The sequence below is a fragment of the Hemiscyllium ocellatum genome, chromosome 9 (assembly GCF_020745735.1).
Source record: "Hemiscyllium ocellatum isolate sHemOce1 chromosome 9, sHemOce1.pat.X.cur, whole genome shotgun sequence".
In the NCBI taxonomy this organism is placed as follows: Eukaryota; Metazoa; Chordata; class Chondrichthyes; order Orectolobiformes; family Hemiscylliidae; genus Hemiscyllium; species Hemiscyllium ocellatum.
In genome coordinates, this window is record NC_083409.1 from 94,536,752 (window position 1) to 94,563,701 (window position 26,950).

Sequence of the window (26,950 nt, forward strand, 5' to 3'; positions counted from 1 at the left end):
CAGGGACCAACGGAAGGGAAAAGGGGATCCGTCCATTAAGTGGGGTATCATAGCCAGACCACCCATTGGCATGGCTTCCGATATTGAAAAATTAATTTTATAGCCTGAGAATGCACTAAATGTATTAATAACTTGAATTAGACGAGGCACTGACATTAAAGGATTACTGAGGAATAAGAGAACGTCATCTGCATAGAGGGTAATTTTGTGTTTACCTGTACCAATCCTCGGGGCCGTTATATTAGGATCAGTCCGGATGGTTTCTGCTAATGGTTCGATTATCAGTGTAAACAACAATGGTGAGAGAGGACATCCTTGACGGCAGCCCCTACCCACACTGAAGCCATCCGATCTTAACCCATTAGTAATAATAGCTGCTTTGGGGTCATTATACAATGTTGAAACCCATTTGGTAAACACCTGTCCAACGCCAAACCTTTCCAATGTGTAAAATAAATATAACCATTCAACCCTATCGAATGCCTTTTCCGCATCTAATGAAATTACTACTCCTGGTATCTTTCCCTGATGACAGGCTTGGATCATATTCAAGACCCTTCTGATATTATTGGATGATCTGCGGCCCTTAATAAATCCCGTCTGGTCCTCCTTTATAATATATGGCAGTACCCTTTCTAGTCTTAGTGCTAACATTTTTGAGAGAATTTTAAAGTCTACATTTAGTAAGGATATTGGTCTGTAAGATGCACAATCTTCTGGGTCTTTTCCTTTTTTGAGGATAAGAGAAATATTTGCTTCTTTCAGCGTGGGCGGGAGACAGACCTGACTATGCGCAAAATTATACATATCCATAAGTGGGTCAACCAATATTCCTGTAAATTCTTTATAGAATTCAGCTTGAAAACCATCCGGGCCCGGTGCTTTTCCGCTCTGAAGTTGCCTAATTGCCTCAAGTATTTCTTGGACTGTTAAAGGGGTATTTAGGGCCGACACCTGTTCCGGAGTCAGGCCCGGGAAGGTCAAATTTTTTAAAAATGACTGCATCCTCCTAATCCTATCTTCACAATCCTGCGATCTATATAGTTCAGAATAAAATTCTTTAAAGGTCGCATTGATCTTTTTATGATCATGAGTCAGGGTACCTGTACTTTCCTTGATGGTCGGAATAGTTTGAGGGGCTTTCTTTTTCTTTGCAAGAAATGCTAAGTATCTACCCAGTTTGTCGCCATATTCAAATAATCTTTGTTTCGCAAATAATATTTCCCTTTTAGCCGTTTGAGTAAGCGCGGTGTTTAAAGCTGTCCTAAGAGCTGTAATCCTCTGCAATTTTGTGATAGAAGGTCTATCAGCGTATGCTGTTTCGGCTGCTTTTAGGCGAGCTTCGAGCAGACGCTGTTGCTCTCTCTTCATTTTCCTCTGGGTCGCTGAATAGGAGATGATCAAACCTCGTGCATAAGCTTTGATGGTTTCCCACATCATTGACGGATTGCTAGCCGTACCAGTATTAATTTCTAAAAAAGTTTTAAGTTCTTGGGAGAAGTACTTTAAAAATTTGCTATCTTTTATCAGGAAGGGGTCCATACGCCAATGCCGAGCAGATGTCCCATAGTTCTTTACCTTAAGTTTCCATGTATACAGCGGCATGGTCAGAGATTGCTATAGTACCTATTTTACAGGTTGCTATAGAGTTTAGAAAAATCGATGGGGCAAAAAACATATCAATTCTTGTGTGACATTTATGTGGATTAGAGTAGAAAGAAAAATCTCTATCCTGTGGATGGAAACATCTCCATACATCTACCAATCCTAATTCTTTATTCAGGTCCGCCAGTTGTCTAGATCTGGGAGATACTCCAGCGGCACTCTTGGGAATCCTGTCTATTTCCGGATCCATAATACAATTAAAGTCTCCCCCTATAATTGTATGACGGGCACCAAAGGCCATCAGTTTTGAAAAAGCTTCCGTTATGAATTTAAAGGGGTGTGCTGGGGGGCAGTATACATTTAAGATCCCATATTCCTCTCCATTTATGAGGGCTTTAATCAGAATATATCGTCCAGATTCGTCTTTTATCTGATTTAGAATTTTCAAAGGGAAGTTCTTCCGGACAAGGATAACGACTCCCCTGCTTTTTGAATTAAAAGAGGAAAAAAAGGCCTGATCAAATCCGCCCTGTCGTAATTTTAAGTGTTCTTTATCCGACAGGTGTGTCTCCTGTAGGAGAGCTATATCAACTCTCTCCTTCTTAAGATTTGATAATATTTTCTTCCTTTTAACTGGCGAATTACTCCCCCTAACATTCCAGGTGCACCACTTAACCGACTGTTCAGCCATAATCATCTGGACAGATCCGAGACCCCTCGGGAGGGGAAACCCTATCTAGAACATCCCAAGCACGGAGCATACAAGATTTACAAAAGTAAAGATTCTCTGATACACTCAAAACAATATAACAAAAAACTCTTTCTAAATATAAAAAATATAAAACATTCCGAATTGGAGATTTTCTCCCTTGTTCCCAGGGAGCGTCACTTCCTCTCCCACAGTCCATCTTACCCTCTTCCAACCAGTGCCCCACCCTTGACCCAGGTGTTCCTCAATAAAATGAGGAGAATTCAAATATAATATAAAGCTAGAGTTAACAGTGAACACCCCACCCCCACCCACACCCACATCTAAATATATTTGGGAATATTAATACCATATATAACTACAAGATTACAATCTCAACATGTAATACTTAAATATAATACCACAAAATAACAGGGGAAAGAAAAACAACCCCGCTCCTAAAAACAGAAGTAAAATAGAATAAGGTAACCACCTCTCCCCATCAACATTAACCAAACGCCCCAACATATATATATATACATACACACATAGGGGGAAAGATAAGAAAAGATGAAGGGATGTAAACCAAAATAATGGGAAAGGCAGACCAGCGTCCACAATCTCTTACAGTTTATTTAAGAGAGTCCAAGAATTCCTTAGCCTTCTCCGGTGATCCGAAGTTATATATGGATCCTTCGTGGCTAAGGCGTAGCGTCGCTGGATATCGTAAGGAGTACTGGATATTTAAGTCCCTTAAACGCTTCTTCGCCTCATCGAATGCCTTCCTCTTTCGGACCAAAGCTGGGGAGAAGTCCTGGAACAGCATGATCCTGGATCCTTTGTGGGTCATAGCTTGGGGATCTTTTCCCAGATTTCTTGAGGCTTCCAGGAGCATCTGCCTCTCCCTATAGCTCTGCAGCTGGAACAGGACCGGGCGTGGGCGCTGGGTTGAGCCGGGTCCACGTACTGTGACCCGGTAGGCCCATTCTACCCTTACCTGGCCTGATCCATTATGCAGATTTAAAAGTTGTGGCAGCCAATGCTCTAAGAATGCTGTCAGCTGGCCTCCCTCTTCCTGCTCGGGCAGGCCCAACAACCGAATATTTTTTCTACGACATCGATTTTCGAGGTCATCAATGTGGTTTTCTAGGTTCTGGACTCGATTCTCGAGAAAACGGATGTGGTCGGCTGTTGATTTTATCCCAGTCTCTGAGGCTGCGGCCTTCGACTCCACCTCTCTGACTCGGCACTCCAATTCCTGAATGTCTCTGCCCTGCTTCTGCAGCTCGGCTGATAGTGCTTCTCTGCTCTGCCGAGACTCATCGATAAAAGCATCAATCTTCGCCTCCCACCTGGCAAACATCTCCTCAAAGCTCATCTTCATTGGTAAATCTCCTGAAGTAGCTGAAGACACCTTTGTTGCAGCTGAAGAGGGAGAGGGTGGGGGAGGGGTCCCTGCTTTCTTAGAGCCGCCTGTTCCCTTCCCTTTACTCATTTTCCAGCTAGTATTAGACTATTTAAATGTACTAATAGGTAACTATTTAAGGTTAACAACTATTATAAATGGTTTAGTGAGTGTGGTGGGGGTGGATAGCCCACTTTTCCCAAGTTTTGGGTAGAGCACTGTGGACTCAGTCTTGCTGGGTCGCCACCATCTTGGATCCCCTTGTTTATACTTTAATTATAGTGTTTATATAAATTGTGTTTTGCTTGACAGTGAGTAGTTTGACCAGTTGAATCATATCTGGAGAACAGCATTTCACACTGACCTTTAAAATAAGTAAAAGTTGGGTTCTACTTTCTCCTCTTAAAATATTTTTGAGGGTGTCTGGTCTAATCCATAACAGTTCATTGAATTTACAGAAACAAATATGTGGAGATTCTGCACATAAATGGCTGTCTGGTCAAGTTTATTTAGTAGATTTTGAAAATATCTTTGAATGTCACTTGTGTTTTTTGGGAATACGTGTAATTCTTCTATAACGGGATGATTGCACAAGCAACCCCGCATTATTAAAAAATCGCACTTTGCCAACAGTTTAAGTGCTGTTTCTAATGTAATTGTGTTACAGCCAACACAAGTGTTAGCTTCAGAAGCAGTGTCCCAATTCATAATCGTGTTACAGCAAATTTGCGTTTAACTAAACATGCATTATAGCAGAACAACCTGTAGATGATATAATAGTAGATTATTTAAGAAAGAGTTGGATAGAGCTCTCAAGGATTGTGGAATCAAGGGTTATGGAGATAAGGCAGGATCACTGATTAAGGATGATCAGCCATGATCATATTGAATGGTGGTGCAGGCTCGAAGGGCAGAATGGCCTACTCCTGCACCTATTGTCTATTGTAAACAGGAAGAAAAGGAATCTGAGACAAGAAAATGATTTGGAATTTGTTATTGGATACTGTTGAGAATTTAACTCAAAAAATGCAGATAAAAAGTGAGGCTAATCTGTTTGACCCATCTTCTTTAATAGAAATGTAGCAAACCTTTCCTGAATTGAGTTATAGCAGACAATCCACTTGGAATTCTTTTGAGTCAGAGTCAAGCATTACTTGAAAGACAAAATACTAATGAGGAGATAGAGACCACCTAATCCATCTGTCGATGAGAAACTCATGGGTCTACTAGGCAGTGGTCCATCAGATGGAAGTTCCATCTGAGTTTTATAAAATCTTCAAAATGGCTCACAACATTCCAGTGGAGTTTAGTGAGATTTTAGGAAAACACATGTTCAAATATTAAACATTCTTATTGGTCAGGATTGCATAAAATTGTGGTCAGATTTTGCCTGCCATGCCATGTCAAAAAATGGGGAAATTTCAATTAAATCTACATCTTTAACTCTGTCAGCAGCTTTCAAAGAAACCATTTAGCAGAGTCCTGATAACTTGTTTAGGATCCCTATCTAAAACAAGGAATATGAATTAGTATCTTTTAATGGTTCTGAACATTTCAACAAAACTTTCTGGAGCAGTGCCTTTAGGGAAAATGACTACAAAAATCACAGTGGATAAGTTAGTTTTTTTTTGCAAGATCTGAATTACCCAAAAGAAACCATCAGATTATGGTTCAAATTTTACAGCACCATTATTTAAAGAAATGATGACTAGTTTAGGAATGCAAATTTACATCATCTGCTTATTACCCACAATCTTAATCTCCTGCATGGAGACAATTGCATCAAACTTTGACAGTGTTGATTAGAGCTATTGCTGTTGCGAAAGAACATAGAACATAGAAAAAAATACAGCGCAGTACAGGCCCTTCGGCCCTCGATGCTGCGCCGACCGAAGCCTACCTAACCTACACTAGCCCAATAACCTCCATATGCTTATCCAATGCCTGCTTGAATGACCATAATAAGGGAGAGTCCACCACTGATACTGGCAGTGCATTCCATGAACTCTCAACCCGCTGAGTAAAGAATCTACCCCTAACATCTGTCCGATTCCAACCTCCCCTTAATTTAAAGCTGTGTCCCCTAGTAACAGCTGACTCCATTAGCGGAAAAAGGTTCTCACTGTCAACCCTATCTAAACCCCTAATCATCTTGTACACCTCTATCAAATCTCCCCTAAACCTTCTTTTCTCCAATGAGAACAGCCCCAAGTGCCTCAGCCTTTCCTCATACGATCTTCCTACCATGCCAGGCAATATCCTGGTAAACTTCCTCTGCACTCGTTCCAATGCCTCCATATCCTTCCTATAGTATGGCAACCAAAACTGCACACAATACTCCAGATGAGGCCGCACCAGAGTCTTATACAACTGCAACAAGACCTCAGGACTCCGGAACTCAATTCCTCTACCAATAAAGCCCAGTACGCCATATGCCTTCTTCACAGCACTATTTACCTGGGTGGCAACTTTCAGAGATCTGTGTACATGGACACCAAGATCCCTCTGCTCATCCACACTACCAAGCAGCCTACCATTAGCCCAGTAATCCATCTTCTTGTTACTCCTACCAAAGTGAATGACTTCACACTTAGCTACATTGAACTCCATTTGCCACCTTTCTGCCCAGCTCTGCAACTTATCTATATCCCGCTGTAACCTGCCACATCCTTCTTCGCTGTCCACAACTCCACCGACTTTCGTATCATCCGCAAACTTGCTCACCCAGCCTTCAAGCCCTTCCTCCAGATCATTTATAAAAATGACAAACAGCAATGGTCCCAAAACAGATCCTTGTGGAACACTGCTAGTAACTGCACTCCAAAATGAGCCTTTACCATCGACTACTACCCTCTGTCTCCTTCCAGCCAGCCAATTCCTAATCCAAACCTCTAATGCACCCTCAATGCCATACCTCCGTAATTTTTGCAGTAGCCTACCATGGGGTACCTTATCGAACACCTTGCTAAAATCCATATGCACCACATCTACTGCTTTACCCTCGTCCACCTCCTTGGTCACCTTCTCAAAGAACTCAATAAGGTTTGTGAGGCACGACCTGCCCTTCACAAAACCATGTTGACTATCCTGGATCACATTATTCCTATCCAGATGTTCATAAATCCTATCCCTTACAATTCTCTCAAAGACTTTGCCCACAACAGAAGTGAGACTCACTGGCCTATAGTTACTAGGGCTATCCCTACTCCCCTTCTTGAACAAGGGGACCACATTCGCTATCCTCCAGTCTTCTGGCACTATTCCTGTAGACAACGACAACATAAAAATGAAGGCCAATAGCTCCGCTATCTCCTCCCTAGCTTCCCAGAGGATCCTAGGATAAATGCCATCAGGCCCAGGGGACTTATCTGTTTTCACCCTTTCCAGTATTCCCCAGATCTCTTCCCTACATACCTCAAAGCCATGCATTCTAATCATTTGTGACTCAATATTCACATCAGCAACAATGTCCTGTTCCTGAGTGAATACTGACGAAAAGTACTGATTTAGTGTCTCTCCAATCTACTCTGCCTCCACGCACAACTTCCCACTACTATCCTTGACTGGACCAATACCTACCCTAATCATCCTTTTATTCCTGACATACCTATAGAAAGCCTTTGGGTTTTCCCTAATCCTACCAACTAAGGACTTTTCATGTCCCCTTCTCGCTGCTCTTAGCTCTCTCTTTAGATCCCTCCTGGCTACCTTATAACACTCAATCGCCCCAACTGAACCTTCACGCCTCATCTTTACATAGGCTGCACTCTTCCCTTTCACAAGGGATTCCAATTCCTTATTAAACCACGGCTCCCTCACAAGACCCTTTCCTCCCTGCTTGACTGGTACATACTTATCAAGGACACCCAATTGCTGCTCCTTGAACAAGCTCCACATATCAATTGTGTCCTTCCCTTGAAGCCTATTTTTCCAATCCACGCATCCTAAGTCATGCCTCACCGCATCATAATTTCCCTGCCCCCAGCTATAACTCCTGCCCTGCAGTGCACACTTATCCCTCTCCGTCACTAGAGTGAAAGTCACCGAGTTGTGGTCACTGTCCCCGAAGTGCTCACCTACCTCCCAAGTCTAACACCTGCCTGGATCATTACCCAGAATCAAATCCAGTGTGACCTCACCTCTTGTTGGCCTGTCTACATATTGTGTCAGGAAACCCTCCTGCACACATTGGACAAACACCGACCCATCTAACGAACTCGAGCTATAGCTTTCCCAGTCAATATCTGGGAAGTTAAAGTCCTCCATAACAACCACCCTACTACTTTCACTCTTCTCCTGAATCATCCTTGCAATACTTTCCTCTACGTCTCTCGGACCATTAGGCCTGTAGAAAACTCCTAACAGGGTGACCTCACCTTTCCTATTTCTAACCTCAGCCCAAACTACCTCAGATGGCAAGTCTTCCTCCATCGTCCTTTCCACCGCTGTAATACTGTCCTTGACAAGCAATGCCACACCTCCCCCTCTTTTACCCCCACCTCGGACCCTACTAAAACATTTAAACCCTGGAACCTGCAACAGACATTCCTGTCCCTGTTCTACCCACGTCTCTGTAATGGCCACAACATCGAAGTCCCAGGTACCAACCCACGCTGCAAGTTCACCTACCTTATTTCTTATACTTCTGGCATTGAAGTATACACACTTCAAGCCACCTTCCTGTTTACAGGCACTCTCCTTCGAGATCGATGCCATGTTCCTAACCTCCCTACACTCAAGGTCCTGTACCCTAAAGCTACAGTCTAGGTTCCCATGCCCCTGCAGAGTTAGTTTAAACCCTCCCAAAGAGCACTAGCAAACCTCCCCCCAAGGATACTGGTGCCCCTCAGGTTCAGGCGGAGACCATCCTGTTTATAGAGGTCCCACCTTCCCCAGAAAGAACCCTAGTTGTCCAGAAACTGGAATCCCTCCCTCCTGCACCATCCCTGTAGCCTCGCATTTAACTGTTCTCTCTCCCTATTACTCGACTCTCTATCACGTGGCACGGGTAACAAACCAGAGACAACAACTCTGTTCATTCTAGCTCTGAGCTTTCAACCTAGCTCCCTGAAAGCCTGCCTAACATCCTCACCCCTCTTCCTACCTATGTCGTTGGGGCCAATGTGGACCACGACCTGGGGCTGCTCCCCCACCCCCTTAAGGACCCGGAAAACACGATCAGAGACATCACGTACCCTTGCACCTGGGAGGCAACATACCAATCGTGAGTTTCTGTCGCCCCCGCAAAACCGCCTATCTGTGCCCCTCACTATTGAGTCCCCAATAACTATCGCTCTACCTTTCTCCACCCTTCCCTTCTGAGCAACGGGGACAGGCTCCGTGCCAGAGGCCTGAACCTCATTGCTTACCCCTGTTAAGTCATTCCATCCCCCCCCCCCCCCCGTATCCAAAATGGTATACTTGTTCTTGAGGGGAATGACCGCAGGGGGTCCCTGCACTGGCTGCTTCCTCCCAGTCCCCCTCACTGTCTATAACTTTTGGAGTAACTATTTCCCTAAAGCTCTGATCTATGATCCCCTCTGCCTCACAAATGATCCGCAGTTCATCCAACTCCAGCTCCAGTTCCCTAACACGGTCTTGGAGGAGCTGGAGATGGGTGCACTTCCTGCAAGTGAGGTAATGGCTTCCCTCACCTCAAACATCTTGCAAGAGGAACATTGCACTGCCTTCGCTGCCATCCCTCTAAAAGGTAAACTTTAAAAAGAAAAACTAGATCTAAAGAAACAAACAAGCAAAATGCAGCACTTACCTGCTTACCACAATGGGTCTTATTATTTAGAGGAGGAGGGCGGGTGGGAGGCTCTACCCCTGTAGTGCCTCGGGTTCCTCGCCTGCACGCTTTTATAGAAAAAATACCTTCCCAGGTAAGCTAGCACTACACCAGCTTCCGGGTCTGCTAGGCGCTTAGAAAAAAAACTTTAAATTTTAACCGTTTAAAAAAAACACTAACTGGACTATACCGTGACTTAAAAAAAAACACCGCCACACAACCCTTACCTGCTCCTCCACCACCTAACAATTGGGATACAGAAATTCCCTTGTTACTATTTACCATTTGACATGCTCTTAAGTCCACCAAATTCATTCCTTTTGGACTAATGTGTGCATGAAGAGACCACTTAAATTGATAAAACAAAAACTTAGAGACTATGTTTACAGTCTGTGTTTTTGAATTTGGGAGAAATTGTCCAAAGCATGAAAATTGATGGAGAAGCGCTTGAAGAGTGCTCAGTAAACAACGAAATCTAGAGCAGATAAAAAGGACAAAGTTTGAAATTTTGTTGCTGGTGTTACTACTAACACATTTCTCTGGGAGCTATTCAAAAGCAAAATTCACTGAACCTTATGAAATCAGACTCATTGAGAATTCTGGGCAGAGCTAATAATTGGCAAGTGTCTCATTTTAATCTGTTAGAGATATGATGGTAGTGAAAGCAAGTGAAATAAAAAATATCAGAATTGAGAATGAGTACTTATAAAACAGCATTTTACAGATTCAAGTCAAAAGAAATTTGCTCAAGTTTATGGTGAACCATGCCATTATACAACTAAGTCATTGGCAAATCTCATCTCTGATGGTGTAAAAAAACAATGGGTCGGCAGAAATTCAGAAAGATATTATTGCAAAGTAAACACAAAAAGTACAGGCTGCTTTTATCACAATTTCATAATTGCAGGACTATGTTGAAAGAATTCTATGTGCACAATACATCACCAAAACCAAGTTGCTAAAAGGATGCAGACGAAGTTCCATTGAGGGCGCCAAAGAGATGTCAACTTTTGTAACAAAAGTGCAAAAGTCAGGCAATTTGAGATAAAATATGTGCTTGCAACATCCTTATGATTAAACAGTAAAGTAACTGCGGATTTTGATTACCTGAATACAACCAGTTTGTCAAACTTGGGAAACCTATTTTGATCAGCTACGAAGATCACGTTTGGTTTAAGATCTGACTGAGTGAATTTGTGCGAGCAAAGAAGACTTGGGCTAGACTGTTACACAAAGCCAAGCAACACCAAAAGAATTGCAAGTCGGGGCTATTTTGGATTTTATTCTGCCTAGGACAAGATTAAAATTTTGTGAAATATTATTGAATGTTTGTTCTGAACTTTCATTGTCATGGCTCCTTTGAATTTGTGAAAGTAGAGTTTGAATGTCAGTATTTTTTGCAACTTGAACACTATGCTGACCATTGGTTGGCAGTGCTAGAATATACATGAAATATATATTCAGATTGACTGTTGATGTCATCGATAATGGTGCAGATGTAATTTTACTACGAGATGATGACATGAGAATCAAGCGACATATCAGTTTTTCTAAGAAACTGACTTCATGTCAGCTGAAATATTTGGTTGTGAAGGAGACAGAGTCTTGTGTTGATTTATATATTTGTGAAATATGCATTCCCAGCAATGCGGGAGTTCTCATCCATTTGAGCCAAAACCGTTTTTTGGAAAGCAGAAGTTTGAAGTTGCTTCATAGAAGTTTAGTCTTTCAGCTATACAACTTAAAAAAAATCACTCGTGCACCTGGAAAAGTCAGTGTTACAGTGGACACTTTATCAAGAGCAAGTACGAAGGAAATGGAATGCAAATGGACTTTTGTAAAAAAAATATGGTTACCATAAAATTCATTTGATGTAACTCTCCATAGTCCTATCAGACTATAGGCTGTTGTCCATTAGAGACCGACAGCTGGTGATGGCTTGACCTAAGGGTCACCATGCCTCAGGCGAGGGGAAAGGTTGAGAAATAGTCCTTCGTGGTAACCTCTGACGGATTGGGAATTGAACCCATGCTGGAAAATGAAACTTTGTCTCAAAATATAAATTTTTCCTCTTTTGGGAAGGTCTGGTGAAAGATCTAAGATTTTTATGTAACATGTTTAGGGGTTTGGGTTTTAAATTAGTTTGGCTAATTTTGGTAATGGTCTTTTAAAAATTAATGGGGTCAGCCTTTCTGAAACCATTACCTGAAACCCTGTATGTGTCAGAGAGAGCAGCAAGGACTCCTGACATTTATGGTAAGAGAGCGATTACATTTAATCTATTAGCTTCAACAGAATTTAGGTTGAGCAACTTGTTTTAAATTTAATTCAAAAAAATGGTGGTTCAGTTGGAAGGAGATGATTGAAGTTGAATAGTCTGTCCTAAAAGATGAGATTCTTTATAACAGTTATGGGAATAAGTTGCCTCTGTGTAAGATTGCAGTTTGTGAAACATCCTGATGAGGAGTGTTGGGTTAGAACTCTGCAGATTATTGAAAGCCTGAGCAAATCTTATGCTGACATGTTTGAGAGTTCCAGGAAAAAAACTTTGCAGCCTACAGGACAGGAATGAAATGCATTTGGGTCAAATCTACAGATGGAACAGGGAAGAAACATTTTCTGTGGATTTTAAGTAACTGTTCAGTGATGATACTGTGGTATAGATAGATAGGATTTTGTCTTGCCATGTTTAGACAACTTTTAAACTTTATTTAGCTTGGCTTCAGTTGATCTTAATTTTATTTTTCTTGGTCTTCAACCTTCTGTTTTATTGTTGAAAACAAATTTGCAGTCGTGTTCACATTTCAGTGAAAGATTGCCATATTAAATGACAAGCAAGTAGATATCTGAATTCGTGGTGCTGGAAGAGCACAGCAGTTCAGGCAGCATCCGAGGAGCAGTAAAATCGATGTTTCGGGCAAAAGCCCTTCATCCCGATGCGATCTCCTCTACATTGGGAAGACTGGATGCCTTCCTAGCAGAGTGCTTTCGGAAACATCTCCAGGACACCAGCACCAATCAACCACATCACCCTGTGGCCAAACATTTCGACTCCCCCTCCCACTCTGCTGAGGACATGGAGGTCCTGGACCTCCTTCACCGCCGCTCCCTCACCACCAGACGCCTGGAGGAAGAACACCTCATCCTCCGCCTTGGAACACTTCAACCCAAGGGCATCAATGTGGACTTAAACAGTTTCCTCATTTTCCCCTTCCCCCACCTCACCCTACTTCCAAACTTCCAGCTCAGCACTGTCCCCATGACTTGTCCCACCTGCCTATCTTCTTTTCCACCTATCCACTCCACCCTCCGCCCCCGACCCCGACCTATCACCTTCATCCCCTCCCACACTCACCTATTGTACTTCATGCTACTTTCTCCCCACCCCCACCCTCCTCTGGCTTATCTCTCCACGCTTTGGGCTCTCTGCCTTTATTCCTGATGAAGGGCTTTTGCCCGAAACGTCTATTTTACTGCTCCTCGGATGCTGCCTGAACTGCTATGCTCTTCCAGCACCACTAATCCAGAATCTGGTTTCTAGCATCTGCAGTCATTGTTTTTACCAAGCAAGTAGCTATGACTTACCAAGCCAGATTTCATTCTGAGATCTGACTTGTTTAGTAGTAATTTCAGCTGGGCTCATAACAAGCAGGAGGAATTGGGTGACTAATTGTGTTCTAATATTTGCTTAAAATGAGGCATGCAATTAAACATCAATTAACAGCAATTATTTAAAATAAATCCATGGTATCTGCAAGTTTGAAATTTCTACTTTCAAAGTCTATCTAAGGAAGTTGTGATTAGTCTTTTGACTAAATAGTTTCGCAAAAAGAATATTTCTCTGTTAGTTAAATTTAGAGAACATGTAGTAAGGTGGTAAAGAACACTGGGGGAGATTAAAGTGTAATTTTGATTGAACTAAGATAAGTTTTGATTTATACATCAGGAATATTTCTGATTCATTACTGGAGTTAACCTGAAGATTCTGAAGCAGTTCTGCAAAATTTGTTTGACTTAGTTCTTCCTTTTGTTTAGTCTTCATATCCATGTGTAACTTTGCTGTTACTTTCCAAATCCTGTTCAACAGGAAGCATTGTTTGAATTGACAGTTATCTTCAGGCTTGAATTTAATGTCACCATATTTGATTTCTTTTGAACAGGCAAAAACGAAAGGCTTTCACACAAGAATGGACATTGGCGTTAAATATGCAGATAAACAGGAAAGGCACTTCAAGGAGGAAAAACTGAAAGCTGGACAAAGTGTAATTGGACTTCAGGTAGCCATTGATTATTTGCATTTGTAAGGTATTTCTCCCTTCCAGTGGGGCAGAGCTCATTGGAAAAGGTGAGATCAAGCAAGGGGGGAGTCCAGTGACTGTTAGAAATAAACAAACATGCAATTGTACACCTGTAACCTCCCCAGTGCATAGTTTGCATGTTTACAGAGATGGCATTTTGTGTATTACTGTCAATTTTTTTTAATTGTTGCTAACTTTGTACTTGTTATCATGCCAATTTTGAGTTTTAACTGTGTGGTAATGTTTTTTTTAAATTCTCTTAATTCTGTTTCTGAGTGAGTTCAAATACTCTTAGCACATATAAAGAAGTGACTGTATCACCTAATAAAGGAGCTAGGGAGAATGAAAATGTAGCCCTCAAGAAAATCTCGAAAGGTCCTTGATGAATTAAAAAATATCTTAACCCCTGGTGAGCCACTGTAGCTGCATTGCTCTGCTCAAGTGTTAACAGTTACAAAGCCCTATAAAATCCTTGCATGTTCGTGGTAACAAACAAAGAACAATGTAGCAAAAGAACAGGCCCTTCAGCCATCCAAGCCTGCATCGCCCCATTTTGCCCTTCTATACTAAACCTGTCTTCACTTCATGATCTGTACCCCTCTATTCCCTTCCTCTTCATGTATTCATCCAGGTGTTTCTTGAATGCTGCTATTGTGAGCTTCCAACACCACCTTTGGTAACACAATTCAGGCACTTACCACCCTTCGTGTGAACAATTTGCCTCGCACATCTCTTGTTAACATCCCCTGTCCCTCGCACCTTGAACCTGTATCTGTTAGTAATTGACAATTAACTCCTCCACCCTGGGGAGAAAGCCTCATACTTTCCACTCTATCCATGCCATTCACAATCTTGTAAACTTTTACTAGGTCGCCCCTCAACCTCTGTTCCAGTGAAAACAAACCAAGTCTATCCAGCCTTTCTTCATAGCTAAAATCTTACATTCCAGGCAACATCCTGTTAAACCTATTCCGTACCCTATCCAAAGCATCCAAATTCTTCTGGTAGTGTGGTGACCAGAACTTTATGCAAAATTCCAAGTGTAGCCTAACTGAAGTTCTATAAAGCAGCATCATAATTTGTCTATCCTTCTACTCAATGCCTCTTCCAATGAAGGCAAGAATGCCATAGATCTTTTTTATTACCTTATCTACCTGCACTGCCACCTTCGGTGACATGTGGACCTGCACACCTCTGCATTTCAACACTCCTAAGGGTTCTGCCATTCAGTATATACTTTACAACTTGTACTTGTCGTTCCAAAATGCATCACCTCCCATTTGTCTACATTAAACTCCATCTGCAATTTTACTGCTCATGCCTCCAATTGATCTATATCCTGCTGTATCCTCTGACCATTCTCCTTACTATCTACATCTCCACCAATCTTTGTGTCGTCTGGAAACTTACTAATTAGACTAGCTACATTTTCCTCAAAATCATTTATATAGATCACGAACAGCAGAGGTCCCAGCACTGATCCTCATGGGACACCACCTATCACAGCCCTCCATTCCGAAAAGTATCCTTCAACCCTATCCTCTTATCTCCTGTGATTAAGCCAGTTCTGTAAGCATCTTGCCAGCTCATCACTGATACCATGTAACTTCACCTTTTGTGTCAGTCTGCCATGCGGGATCTTGTCAAAGGTTTTATGGAAGCCCATTTAGATAACATCAACCACTTTTCCCTCATTAATTGTCATCACCTCAAAAAAAACTTGTTCAGGTTAGTGAGGCATGACCACCCCCACACACAGCCATGCTGCCTATCGCTAAAGTCCATTTGCTTCTGAATGTGTGTAGATCTTCTCCCTGAGAATCTTTTCTAATAATTTCCCTACCACCAACTTGAGACCCTCAGGCCTGTAACTTTCAGGATTAGCCTGCTACCCTCCTTAAACAATGGGATAACACCGGCTATTCTCCAGTCTTCTGGGACTTCAGCTGTGGGCAAAGAGGATACAAAGATGTCTGTCAATGCTCAGCAATTTGGTCTCTTGCCTCCATTCATATTCTCAGATTCTGTCGGGACCCAGGGACCTAGCTACCATAATACTTTATAAGACGCCTAAACCTCTTCCTTTTTAATAGCAATTTTGCTTTGAAACTTGACACTCCATTTACTGAGATCATCTTCAACCAATTTCTTCTCTTTAGTGAATATTGATGCACAGTACTCGTTTAGTAATGGGCATAGCCTAACTGATCAAACTTTGAGGCCTTATTTCTGATGCAAAAAGGCCTGTGAGAAGGAAGGCTGTTAAATATCTGTTCTACTGTCATCACTCTTCCTCCACCTCTATCACCATTGCCACCAAACAAAAATATCCCATTCTTTAAAGTCTGAACGTGGGCACATAGGGGGAAAATGTTTGGAAAGCACTGATGTCAGATCTGTTTCCTCAGTTTTGATCTATACGGTTGTTGATTATTCCTACCTTGCCACCCCCTTCTGTGTAGGAGAATCGATGTTCGGGCAGGAGCCCCTCCTTATGCTCGAAACGTCGATTCTCCTGCTCCTTGGATGCTGTCTGACCTGCTGCACTTTTCCAGCAACACATTTTCAGCTCTGATCTCCAGCATCTGCAGTCCTCACTTTCTCCTAGAAGACTACCCCCTTCTGTGCCACCATTTGACTGGAGGATCCATGGTGATGGCCTGGTCACCTGACAGATGCATTGCTACCCTTTGCCACCATTCTTGCAGGTGACAATGGCAAGCTTGTGGCTACTGCCATGGACACCACGGATGCCCATTGGTGTCCCCTTGATTCTGACAGGCTACTTTCACTCTCTTCTGTTACTCTGTCCTGAGAAATTCAGTGAGTTCCCCCTACTGGTTTTCTGACCAGTGGATCAGGCTCGGCAAAATTCCAGACATGGTCCTTTGGAATTCTGTTATCAGATTAATGTTGTCTGAATTCAACTGAGATGTAGATGACATTCTTGTATTAAGGCACATGTTCTCAGTTTTTTTGTAACATTAAACAAACTTAACTGTTTTCAGATGGGAACCAACAAGTGTGCTAGCCAAGCAGGTATGACTGCCTATGGGACTAGAAGACACCTTTATGATCCGAAGACTCATACCGAAAAACCTTACGATCAAACAACCATAAGCCTGCAGATGGGAACAAACAAAGGTGCCAGTCAGGTAAGTTACCCAGTGTGTTTCAGTTTTATGACATGCTGCAGTTAAAACTGACTGCAACCCACTTTTGAATAACATGGTGCATACACCTTTCTTTGTTACAAACTTTCTGTATACCTGCTCAGTAACTGCTTTTTACTTTCACACCAAGATGTCTCTTTATCCCAGTATCTCCTCTCCCACTCTTTGCAATAAGAACCACTGAAGGATGATGCTGTTGATATTAGATGTTTGGTAGGAATCGTCATTGACAAAACTAGATTTGTGAATTAAAACAAACTGCTGGAGAAACTCAGCAGGTCTGGCAGCATCTATGAAACAGTCAACATTTTGGTTCCAGTGACCCTTCATCAGAACTGAATGTTTGCAAATGATGCAGGAAGTGTAAAAGCTGCTGAGCTGTGGATCCTGATGGCTCCAGAGACTTCTCCACTCCATACTCAAATGAGCAAGTAGGAAATTGCTGGTGCTACATTCTCTGCTCTACTTGCTGACTGTTGATTTCAGTCTAATTTTAAACTGTTCAGGTCATTGGAATGCAACACATCTGGACCTTATGAACAGTTAGTAACTTCCTTACCCAACCCGCACCCTCTCCCCCCACAAGGAGGACTGCGCACATTACTCCTCTTAGTACACTGTGCTAATTACTGCTAAACTGCTGAATGGTGAAATCCTTCAGTGAAATTGGAACTTTGCTGTCAGGCAGGGAAAGGTGAAGAATGAAGATTTTGTTAATTAGTACTTAATTTTTGTGAGATTTGCATATGTTTATATTCCATTCTGCAGCTTTATTGTGTAGGAGATGTCAGTCTCACTTTTAAAGTATAATCCTGTCTAAAATAATGCATGTATGGTCCCCACCTAACATCCAGACCTCAAAAAAAACTGATCAATCTCGTCATGATTTGGAGACGTCGGTGTTGGACTGGGGTGTACAAAGTTAAAAGTCACATCATACCAGGTTATTTGCTATAAATTGTGTGTTTTACAATTGCGTCCTCCACAACCACCTGATGAAGAAGCAGTGCTCCGAAAACTAATGCTTCCAATTAAACCTGTTGGACTATAACCTGGTGTTGTGATTTTTAACTCTGATCAATCTATGTTGTGATCAGGGTTGTGATTTATGTGTCTGCAAAACACGTGAAACTAAAATTCCAACTTACCTTTGTCAGCTTAACTTGCATTTAAAGATATCTCAGTTATGTATTATAGTTAATGTACTATTGAACTATAGAAAAATTATGATACAGCAAGAGATTGTACAGGCTGTATGTGTCTCAGCTAAATAAACTTATTCTAATCCCACTTAAGAGCACTTGGTCCATAGCTTTGCAGGTTACAATGCTTCAAGTGTGGATCCAGGCTTTTGTTAAAAATGAGTTGTGGGCTTTCACATCAATCACCAAACCAGACAGTGAACTTCAGAAACCCGCCACCTTCTCTGTACAAGATTTATCCTTGTTCTCTCCAATCCTTCAACCAATTATCTTAAACCTGTGCTTCCTAGTTAATTGACCTGTCTTTTCCACTAGACGAAATGGGACTTACCTGTCTGCTATATCCAAGCCCTTTATTATTTTGTGCACCTCACTTAAGTCACTCCTTAGCCTCCTCTGTTCTTAGAAAAACACCGCAGCCTATCCAATCTTTCCTCATAGTTGCAGGTTTCAACCCCTAACAACACTCTTGTGAATCTCCCCTGTTCTGTACTCTAAGCAGTTACATACGTCCTGAGTATGGTGACCAAAACTGCGCACAACTCCAGTTGTGGCCTAATCATAGTGTTATTTAGTTCCAGCATTGTATCCCTGCTTTATATTCAATACCTCACTCAATGAAGGAAATCATCCCATATTGCATCTTTTATCACCTATCTGCTACCTTACGGGACCTGTGGGCATGCACTGCAAGGGCTCATTCCCCCCTCCCCCTTACTGATCTGAACACCGTCCCACTTCAGCTTTATTTGCTTTCCCAAATGCATGATCTTGTAATTCTCCAGATTAAATTCCATTGTCACTCTTTCACCCATGAAACCAAACTATTGATATTCTGCAGTCAGCAACTACCCACTTCTTTATCAACCACATGATGAATTTTGTCATATACAAATTTCCAAATAATGCTTAAAATCTTTAAGTTTAAATAATAAATTAATAAGCAAAAATGCAAGGGACCTAATACTGACCCCTGTGTAACACCACTGGAAGTCGATTTCCATTTACAAAAACACCTGTTGACCACAACCTTAGTTACTTACTATCACATAGCCAATTTTGCATTCAACTCGCATGTTCCCCTGCCACATGAGTTTTAATTTTCCCGAGCAGTCTCCAATTTGAGATGGCGTTAGAATTTTTGTGTTTCAGGGAATGATGTGAATTGGACATTTTAGAGTCATAGTCATAGAGATGTACAGCACGGAAACAGACCCTTCGGTCCAACTCTTTGTGAAGGCAATTTTCTTTGCAAGTAAGTGTAGATTTTACTGTATTGAGCTGAAGTGGAGTATTTACTGTATATGAGTGCTGAAGGGTCTTTGCGTGCCTGAAAACATTCAGTTTCCAAGCCTTCGTGGTTTGGTCAGTCTCCAGGCGGTAGATATTGCTGCTCATAATGATGGCAATTAAGTGGAGCCTATTTCTCTCATTTAGATTTCACCCTCCCACCTCACCTCTTTTGCCTGCTAAGAGAAGCGCTGCCAAGCTGGGAAAATGTGCTCAGTTTCTGTTTGGATTTCTTCCACTCTTTCATCCCAAGGTTTATTACAGCTTCTTGGACAGCCAGAAATTTGAATCCTTTGAAGTTTACATATTTGTAATAGACTCCAATGACAGTAATGATAATGCTATATTCAAAGCCTAATGTGCGATTACTCATCTTTTGAGAGCTCCACTCCAAACGTTTAAACTTCCAAATGATTGTATGTTAAGTAATCTTTGCACAATGTTTTATTGAGCTATTTATGAAAAGCAGTGATTGATGGCAGAATGCCTTTGCATCTAAGTCTGGGAATTTGGGAAAATTCAGATGTTGTATTCTAGCTTTGGCAATCATGGATTTTTCTGCCAGTGTGTTCATATTGCAGTTCATAGTTGTGGCTACCACTTATTTCACAACTGTATTGATGCCATGTTTGTATGCATAATTCCAATGTCTTCTACTGTTTCTAGGCTGGTATGACAGCCCCAGGTACCAGAAGACACATCTATGACCAAAAGGTGTCAACAGAGAAATGTGATACTTCGACAATATCGCTGCAGATGGGCACTAATAAAGGGGCCTCTCAAACGGGCATGACTGTGTATGGCCTTGGACGGCAGGTGTACGACTCCAAATATTGTGCCACACCAACTGAGCCTATAATCCACAATGGAAGCCAGGGAACAAATGGTTCAGAATACAGTGATGGAGATTACCAAGGTGAATACCCTGATGACTATCCCCTAGAGTATCAGGATGAGTACCAAGGAGATTACCGTGGTGACTATTCTGATCACGGTGTTGATTATTAAAAAGCAGTATTATGACCTATTACGCCTTTTGTGAACTAGCTAGACAGCTTTGGTTTTGCTACACAGTCTTCCATGAATTTAAAGGTCCAAAAGATTGGATTGCTGCCTTTTTCTCTGCACAGCTAATCCATAAAAGCAGTATTTGCTGTCTTGCTTTTCTATCCCTTTTAATTGCCACTTGCTGATGACAGTAATTACCACTTCTAACTACTGGAGACAATTCTATTTCACTTGGACTTAAAAGAAAAAATCTAAAGTCAGCATTTAGAAATACCTGGCACCTTCCTACAATTAAAAATTGTTGCTTTGACTTTAATTGCTGTCATCTTGCATAGTATGTTTGATTTGGGTTTTGAGAGGAAACGCAGTCCATATTTGCTACACCAAGTTGCTATCAGCTGTGATGTAGTTTCAAATATTAAGAACTGAAACCATTTTAAATCTGCATTTACAGCCAGCTGTTTGTCATATCCTTTAGTCTTAAGTTTTGCTCTAACTTCTCATAACTGTTTTTGTATGGGACCAATTCCATTTCAAATGCACAACCTAAAATAAAAACTATGAAAAATGTCTTGTTCATGGATAATGGTTCTTCTAAGGTTAGAAATGAAACTGCACATGACAGCTGCAAATAAGAAAAGGGCCTGTTCAAAATTACAATGGGATCAAAATTAAAGTACTGGGATACAAATCTTAAAATCTGATCCTGCCTTAAACCTTTACGTCCTGAATTTTTAAGACAAAAATCTAGTTATGCAATATGTAGGGTAATAAGTTTAAGTTTAAAACTGCACCTCAATGTAACGCATTGTTTAGTACCATTGGGATGTTGTCTGTGTGGAGACCAAAATATGTATTTGAAAATTGAAATCATTCTTCTCATTATGTTTAACCAAATAAAGTGACCGGAATAATTTGCAAAGTTACCTGATTGAACAGCTTTCTGTACTAAAAAGGGACTTTATGAAATGCAGTGCTTTTTTCCCATTTTTGCTCTAGATTAAATGTATTTTACTTATGTGCCATATTTTATCCATGTAGGAATCTCTCCTCATTTTTGTATTTATTGCCATTTTCTTTGGCATAAATGTCTTTGTGTATGGTTCATTTTTGTGAATAAAATTTACTATAGAGACAACATGTCTGCTTAGTAATAATTGTCTATCCTTTTTGCTTATGGCTCTGGAACACTTCCATATTGAAGAACTGTATAGTGCAACTTGTTTATTTAAATTTGATTAATTCCTACGCAAATAATCTACTTCAGTATGAATTGCAATTTATTTTTTGTGTAACTGAGCCAAATGATATGTTCTTATTATAAAGAAGTGTTAACTGACCTTCTATTTTATATATATTCAAGATTGATTTTGCGATAATTGCTGATTAAAAGTGAGTTATTGATTAAATTGCTGAAGTGAATCCCAAATGCACCCCTCCAATCAAACTCTTAAGGGTCAGAACATTTAATCTGAAATGTTTCAGATCTATTAATTCCTGAATGAAACTTTAATGCATTTGTGTGTTCTTTCATTTGGAAGAGTATCTGATTTGGGACTGTTACAATATTGCAACAGAGTTTGCCAGTGAAAACTGTTGTGTCTCGAAATTTAGATTAGATTAGATGCCCCTACAGTGTGGAAACAGGCCCTTTGGCCCAACAAATCCAAAAAGTAACCCACCCAGACCCACTTCCCTCTGACTAATGCACCTAACACTATGGGCAATTTACAATGGCCAATTCACCTGGCCTGCACATCTTTGGACTGTGGGAGGGGGCCCATGCAGACATATGGGGAGAATGTGCAAACTACACACAGACAGTCGCCCGAGGCTGGAATCAAACCTGGGTCTCTGGCTGTGAGGCAGCAATGCAAATCACTGAGCCCTGATTTGCATGGTTTCTGTCCCAACGTAGTCTTTTTTTGAGGTGCTATACCTGTATTTGAATAATTAAATACAGTACAAGCCAGAAATGCCACATAGTCTGAAATCTTAATTGTATCATGCATGTCTAGGATGGCAGGACTGACAGACACTGGATTGGTTAGGTCTATGTTTGCTGGAGTTTGGAAGAATGAGGAGGTCTCCTAGAAATATATAAAATTGTATTAGGACTAAACCAGTTAATTGCAGGTTAGATGTTCCTGATGACTGGGAAGTCCAGTTTAAGGACTCAGGGTAAGCCATTTAGGTGTGAGAAATTTCTTCACCTAGAGACTATGAAATTCTCTGCCACACTGTTGTTGAAGCCAAAGCATTGAATGTTTTCCAGAAGGTGAAAGATTTAATTCTTTAAAGAGTTTAAACAGGTATGAAGAAAAAGTGGGGACAGGGCACTGATTTAGATAATCAGCCGTGATCACACTGGCAGAGCAAGTTTGAAGTGCTGGATGGCCTACTGCCCAACTTACTATGTCTGCGTTTGGTGAAAAATAAATGTATTGGTATCATTGATAAATTTTGTATGAGTGCAAAATAATTTAGCATTCATTGCAAACATTAGTAGTTCAATGTCAATATCCTGGGAAGAAAAGGGACAAGCTCTGACTCTTGGGGGTGGGAGGAGGAAAAGCATAGGGACACTCATCCTGGAAGACCTTTTTCTACTCCACTTAGACAAACTGACTGGTAAATCCAGTGTGGTATCAGATCAGATTTTCATAATGCTCAGTAGCTTTTCCACCTAATGAAATAAAGAAGTATTATAAATAGTACTAAAATGTAGAGGATATTGATTTTTTTAAAAATCAGATTCCCTACAGTGTAGAAACAGACCCTTCGGCTCAATAAGTCCACACTGACCCTCCGAAGGATAACCCACTTGGATCCATTCCCTCTGCATAATGCATCTAACATTATGGGCAATTTAGCATAGCCAATAGACTTGACCTGTACATCTTTGGACTGTGGAAGGAAACCAGAACACCTGGAGGAAACCCACACAGACACAGAATGTACAAACTCCACACAGACAGTCACCCAAGGGTGGAATCTAATCTGGGTCGCTGGTGCTGTGAGGCAGTAGTGCTAACCACTGAGCCACTGTGCTGCCCAAATTTGCTTGAGTCAGTGTCTCGAGTACAGCATACAGTTTGGTTTCCTTATTTTAGGAGGAATATATTTGCATTAGAAGGAGTTCACCGAAGGCTTGGGTGGATTCCTGGGATAAAGGATTTGTCTTAATGAGGAAACGTGCACATCAGGCCTATAACTTTGATGTCTAGACAATTGAAAACTGATTCTATTGAAACAGAAGATTGAGGTAATGTTTGGAAATCTGTACCCCAGAGAGCAGTGGAAGTTGGGTCACTGAATATGTTAAAGGCTGAGTTAGACACATTTTTAACCTGTCACTTTGCAGATTCACGGACACAGACAAGAAAGTGGAGTTGAGTTCAAAATCAGGGCATCCATAATCCTGTTGAATTCTGGGGAAAGTTCAAAGGCAATTTGCCCAATTTATGCTCCAATTGCTTATTTAAATATTCAAGTAGAACATAAGAATGTCACAGGATCACCACCTCCCTGTTTCTGAACATTGATTTTAGCTTTTTGAAGAGCTACATCCTGTCTACCCAAGCACGCAGATGGCTTATGGACTAGGTTGAGATGTTTCAACAGCCATCTTAAATGAAGCTGTGCTTCACTAGAACCTGAATGTAGTTATTTTCACAAACTGCAGTGTGGATGCATTGAGAAAGCTTTATCTTTTTAGAAGCTAATATTTAATGATGAATGAATTATTTAAATAGTGCATTAGTAACTAAGAACAATTGGTTCCCACATGGTAAATTGTAGCAGTGAACATTTGAGTGGCTGCATTGTTTATCAGGGCAAGAAGAATTGGAGTATAGCCTGTTCATCTACAAACCTAGGCATAATCAAATATACAACAGAAGTAAACAAAGTAATTTTCATTTATAGTTTTGTGGGATAGTGGCATTGCTGCTAGGTCAGCCTTTATTGCCATAGAGCCAGGGAGATAAATTGCGGGCCCCGGCTGTTCCCTTATCACTATCTGAATGTGAAACAGTGGATTAAACATTCTTTCAGTGGCGAGAATTGGATAACAGTCACAAGGGAGTTGAAATGTTTTGTATAGGTTTTTGTACTCAATACTTTCTACGCTTCTGCACTCCATGGTTCTATTTACAAACTAATTTGAGTACTGAAATTTCAGTATGAACAATCTTTGAGAACTACACACAATTGGGTCATTCATATTTTCATCCAGCTCTGCTGATTTTTAAACCTGTCCGTATTACACCATCCATAAATCTTGAACCTTGCAGCTACCACAGCAAATGACCATTGTATGATAAATGAGAATATCTTGAATTGAGTGATATATTCTATAATCACATGACTCCTGATTTACTTCAAAATGGCAAAATAATTTCAGTACAGTAGTACTAAGCTATAAATTTGCATGATGTTATTTCTTTCCACAGCTGGGCTTTGGTAACAGAAAAAGTAACCTTTGCAATTGAATGGTAAATATTTTCACATTTGAAATTATAACCATAAGACATAGGAGTGGAAGCAAGGCCATTTGACCCATCGGGTCCACTCCACCATTCAATCATGGCTGATGGGCATTTCAACTCCACTTACCAGCATTCTCCCTGTAGCCCTTAATTCCTTGTGACATCAAAAATTTATCAATCTAGCTACATTAGCTATAATAACTAGCTACATTTGCGAATACGCAGCATGGAGCAAATAAGAGGAGAGTACGGGAAATACTGCAGCACTGGAGTTGGAGTTTTCCCCCCACCCACGACCAAGAGATGACCTTAAGATTTTCTCGAAGGTTGTTTTATGATTTTTGGGAGATGCTTTTGGTTTTCAATGACACCTTTTTGATTCTCTCAAACTTCTTCCTAGATGGTGCAGTCACATAGTAACATGATTTGTGTTAATATATGGGACATTTGGCTACGTTCCATAGCAGAATTCAAGTTCAACAATATCCACATTCATCTCCTCTATTAAACTTAAGGCCACCACAAGAGCATTAATTTTCTACACACTATAAATATGTAAACTGGGAAAGCCATTGCAAAATTAACTACAATGGTTCAAGTAAGCAGTTCACCGCTACCCCTTGAAGGCAACTAGGAATAATCAGTAAATGCTGGCCCTGCTAATGAAGCCCAGATCTCCTCTATGTTGTGTCGGTGTTTGATTCAAGGCTGTAATGAGTTCATGGGCCAAGTTGCCTTGGTAGAATCCAAACTGAGTGTCACCAGGTTTTTGCCTTGCAAGTGCTGCTTGATAGCACTATTGATGTCATCTATCACTTTACTGATAGTGTGTTAACTAGCCATTTTGGGTTTGTCCTTTTTCTTTGCAGGGCATATTTGCGCAATCTTCCATATTGTCAGGTAGATGCCAATGTTATGGCTTGGCTAAGGGCATGGCAAGTTCTGGAGCATGCATCTGAAATATTGTCAGAACACATTCTGATTCCAGTGACTCTGGCCCATTCTTGATAGCGTGTGCAATGAATTGAATGGGTTAAAAGACTGTCATCAGTAATGCTAGACATCTCTTGAAGAGCTCAGATGGTGCATCCATTCATCACTTTTGGCTGAAGATTTTTGCAAATGCATCAGCATTTTCTTGTGTATTGATGTGGTGGTCTCTTCTATCAATGAGGCAGGAGATATTTATAGAGTCACCTCCTCCAGTGAGTTTAATTGTCCACTACCATTCTTGCCTGGTATCAGGGTTGTAGAGTTTTGATCTGATCCATTGGATGTAGAGACACTTAGCCCTGCATATCACTTAATGCTTTCATGCTTAACATGTATGTGATCCAAGTGTTGTAGTTTCATCAGGTTGACACCTTATTTAGGCACCGTTCCTGGCATGCCCTTATATGTTCATTGAACTAAGATCCCCTTGCTTGATGATGTTAGAGTGGGGAATGCGCCAGGCTTGAGGTTGCAGATTGTGTTGGAATTTAAATGCTGCAGCTGATTGCCCACAGTACCTCTGATTGTCTTGTACGATCTGTTCAAAGCCAATCGTATCTAGTACAGTTATAGTGTCACATATTACCTTGAAGGCTATCCTGAATGTGAAGTGTGGACTTCCTCTGCACAAGGACTGGTTGGCACTCTTACCTGTACTGTTATGGATAGAAGCATCTGTGACGGGCACATTGGTGAGAATGGGTTAAAGGATGGTTTTTCACTCTCTTGGTTCCCTAACCAACTGCTGATGATCCAGTCTTACAACTGTCTTTTAAGGAATTGACCGACTTAATCAATAGTGCTGCTGCTGAGCTACTTTGTGATGAGCATTTGAGTCCCCCAGCCAGAATATATTCTGGACACTTGCCACCTATGTTTTCTCCAAGTGTTCATCCTTATGGAGTAATACTGATCTGTTGGCAAGAGTGTGGAAGTATGTGGTATGTGCTTGGCCTGATGCAATGAAACTTAATGGGATCCAGTGTTAACATTGCAGACTTCTAGAG

At 41.1% G+C, this 26,950-nt stretch overlaps 1 protein-coding gene across 1 annotated transcript in view; it reads left to right on the forward strand.

Annotated features, from left to right (window-relative positions):
- cnn3a (calponin 3, acidic a) overlaps positions 1–21,598 on the forward strand; it is a 103,405-nt gene extending 81,807 nt beyond the window's left edge. Inside the window, exons 5-7 of the mRNA XM_060829951.1 lie at positions 13,650–13,766; positions 16,796–16,942; positions 20,119–21,598. Of these exons, the coding sequence (XP_060685934.1) occupies positions 13,650–13,766; positions 16,796–16,942; positions 20,119–20,460 (606 nt within the window). The 3' untranslated portion in view covers positions 20,461–21,598. The remainder of the gene's footprint in view (positions 1–13,649; positions 13,767–16,795; positions 16,943–20,118) is intronic.
- The last annotated feature ends 5,352 nt before the right edge of the window (positions 21,599–26,950 follow it).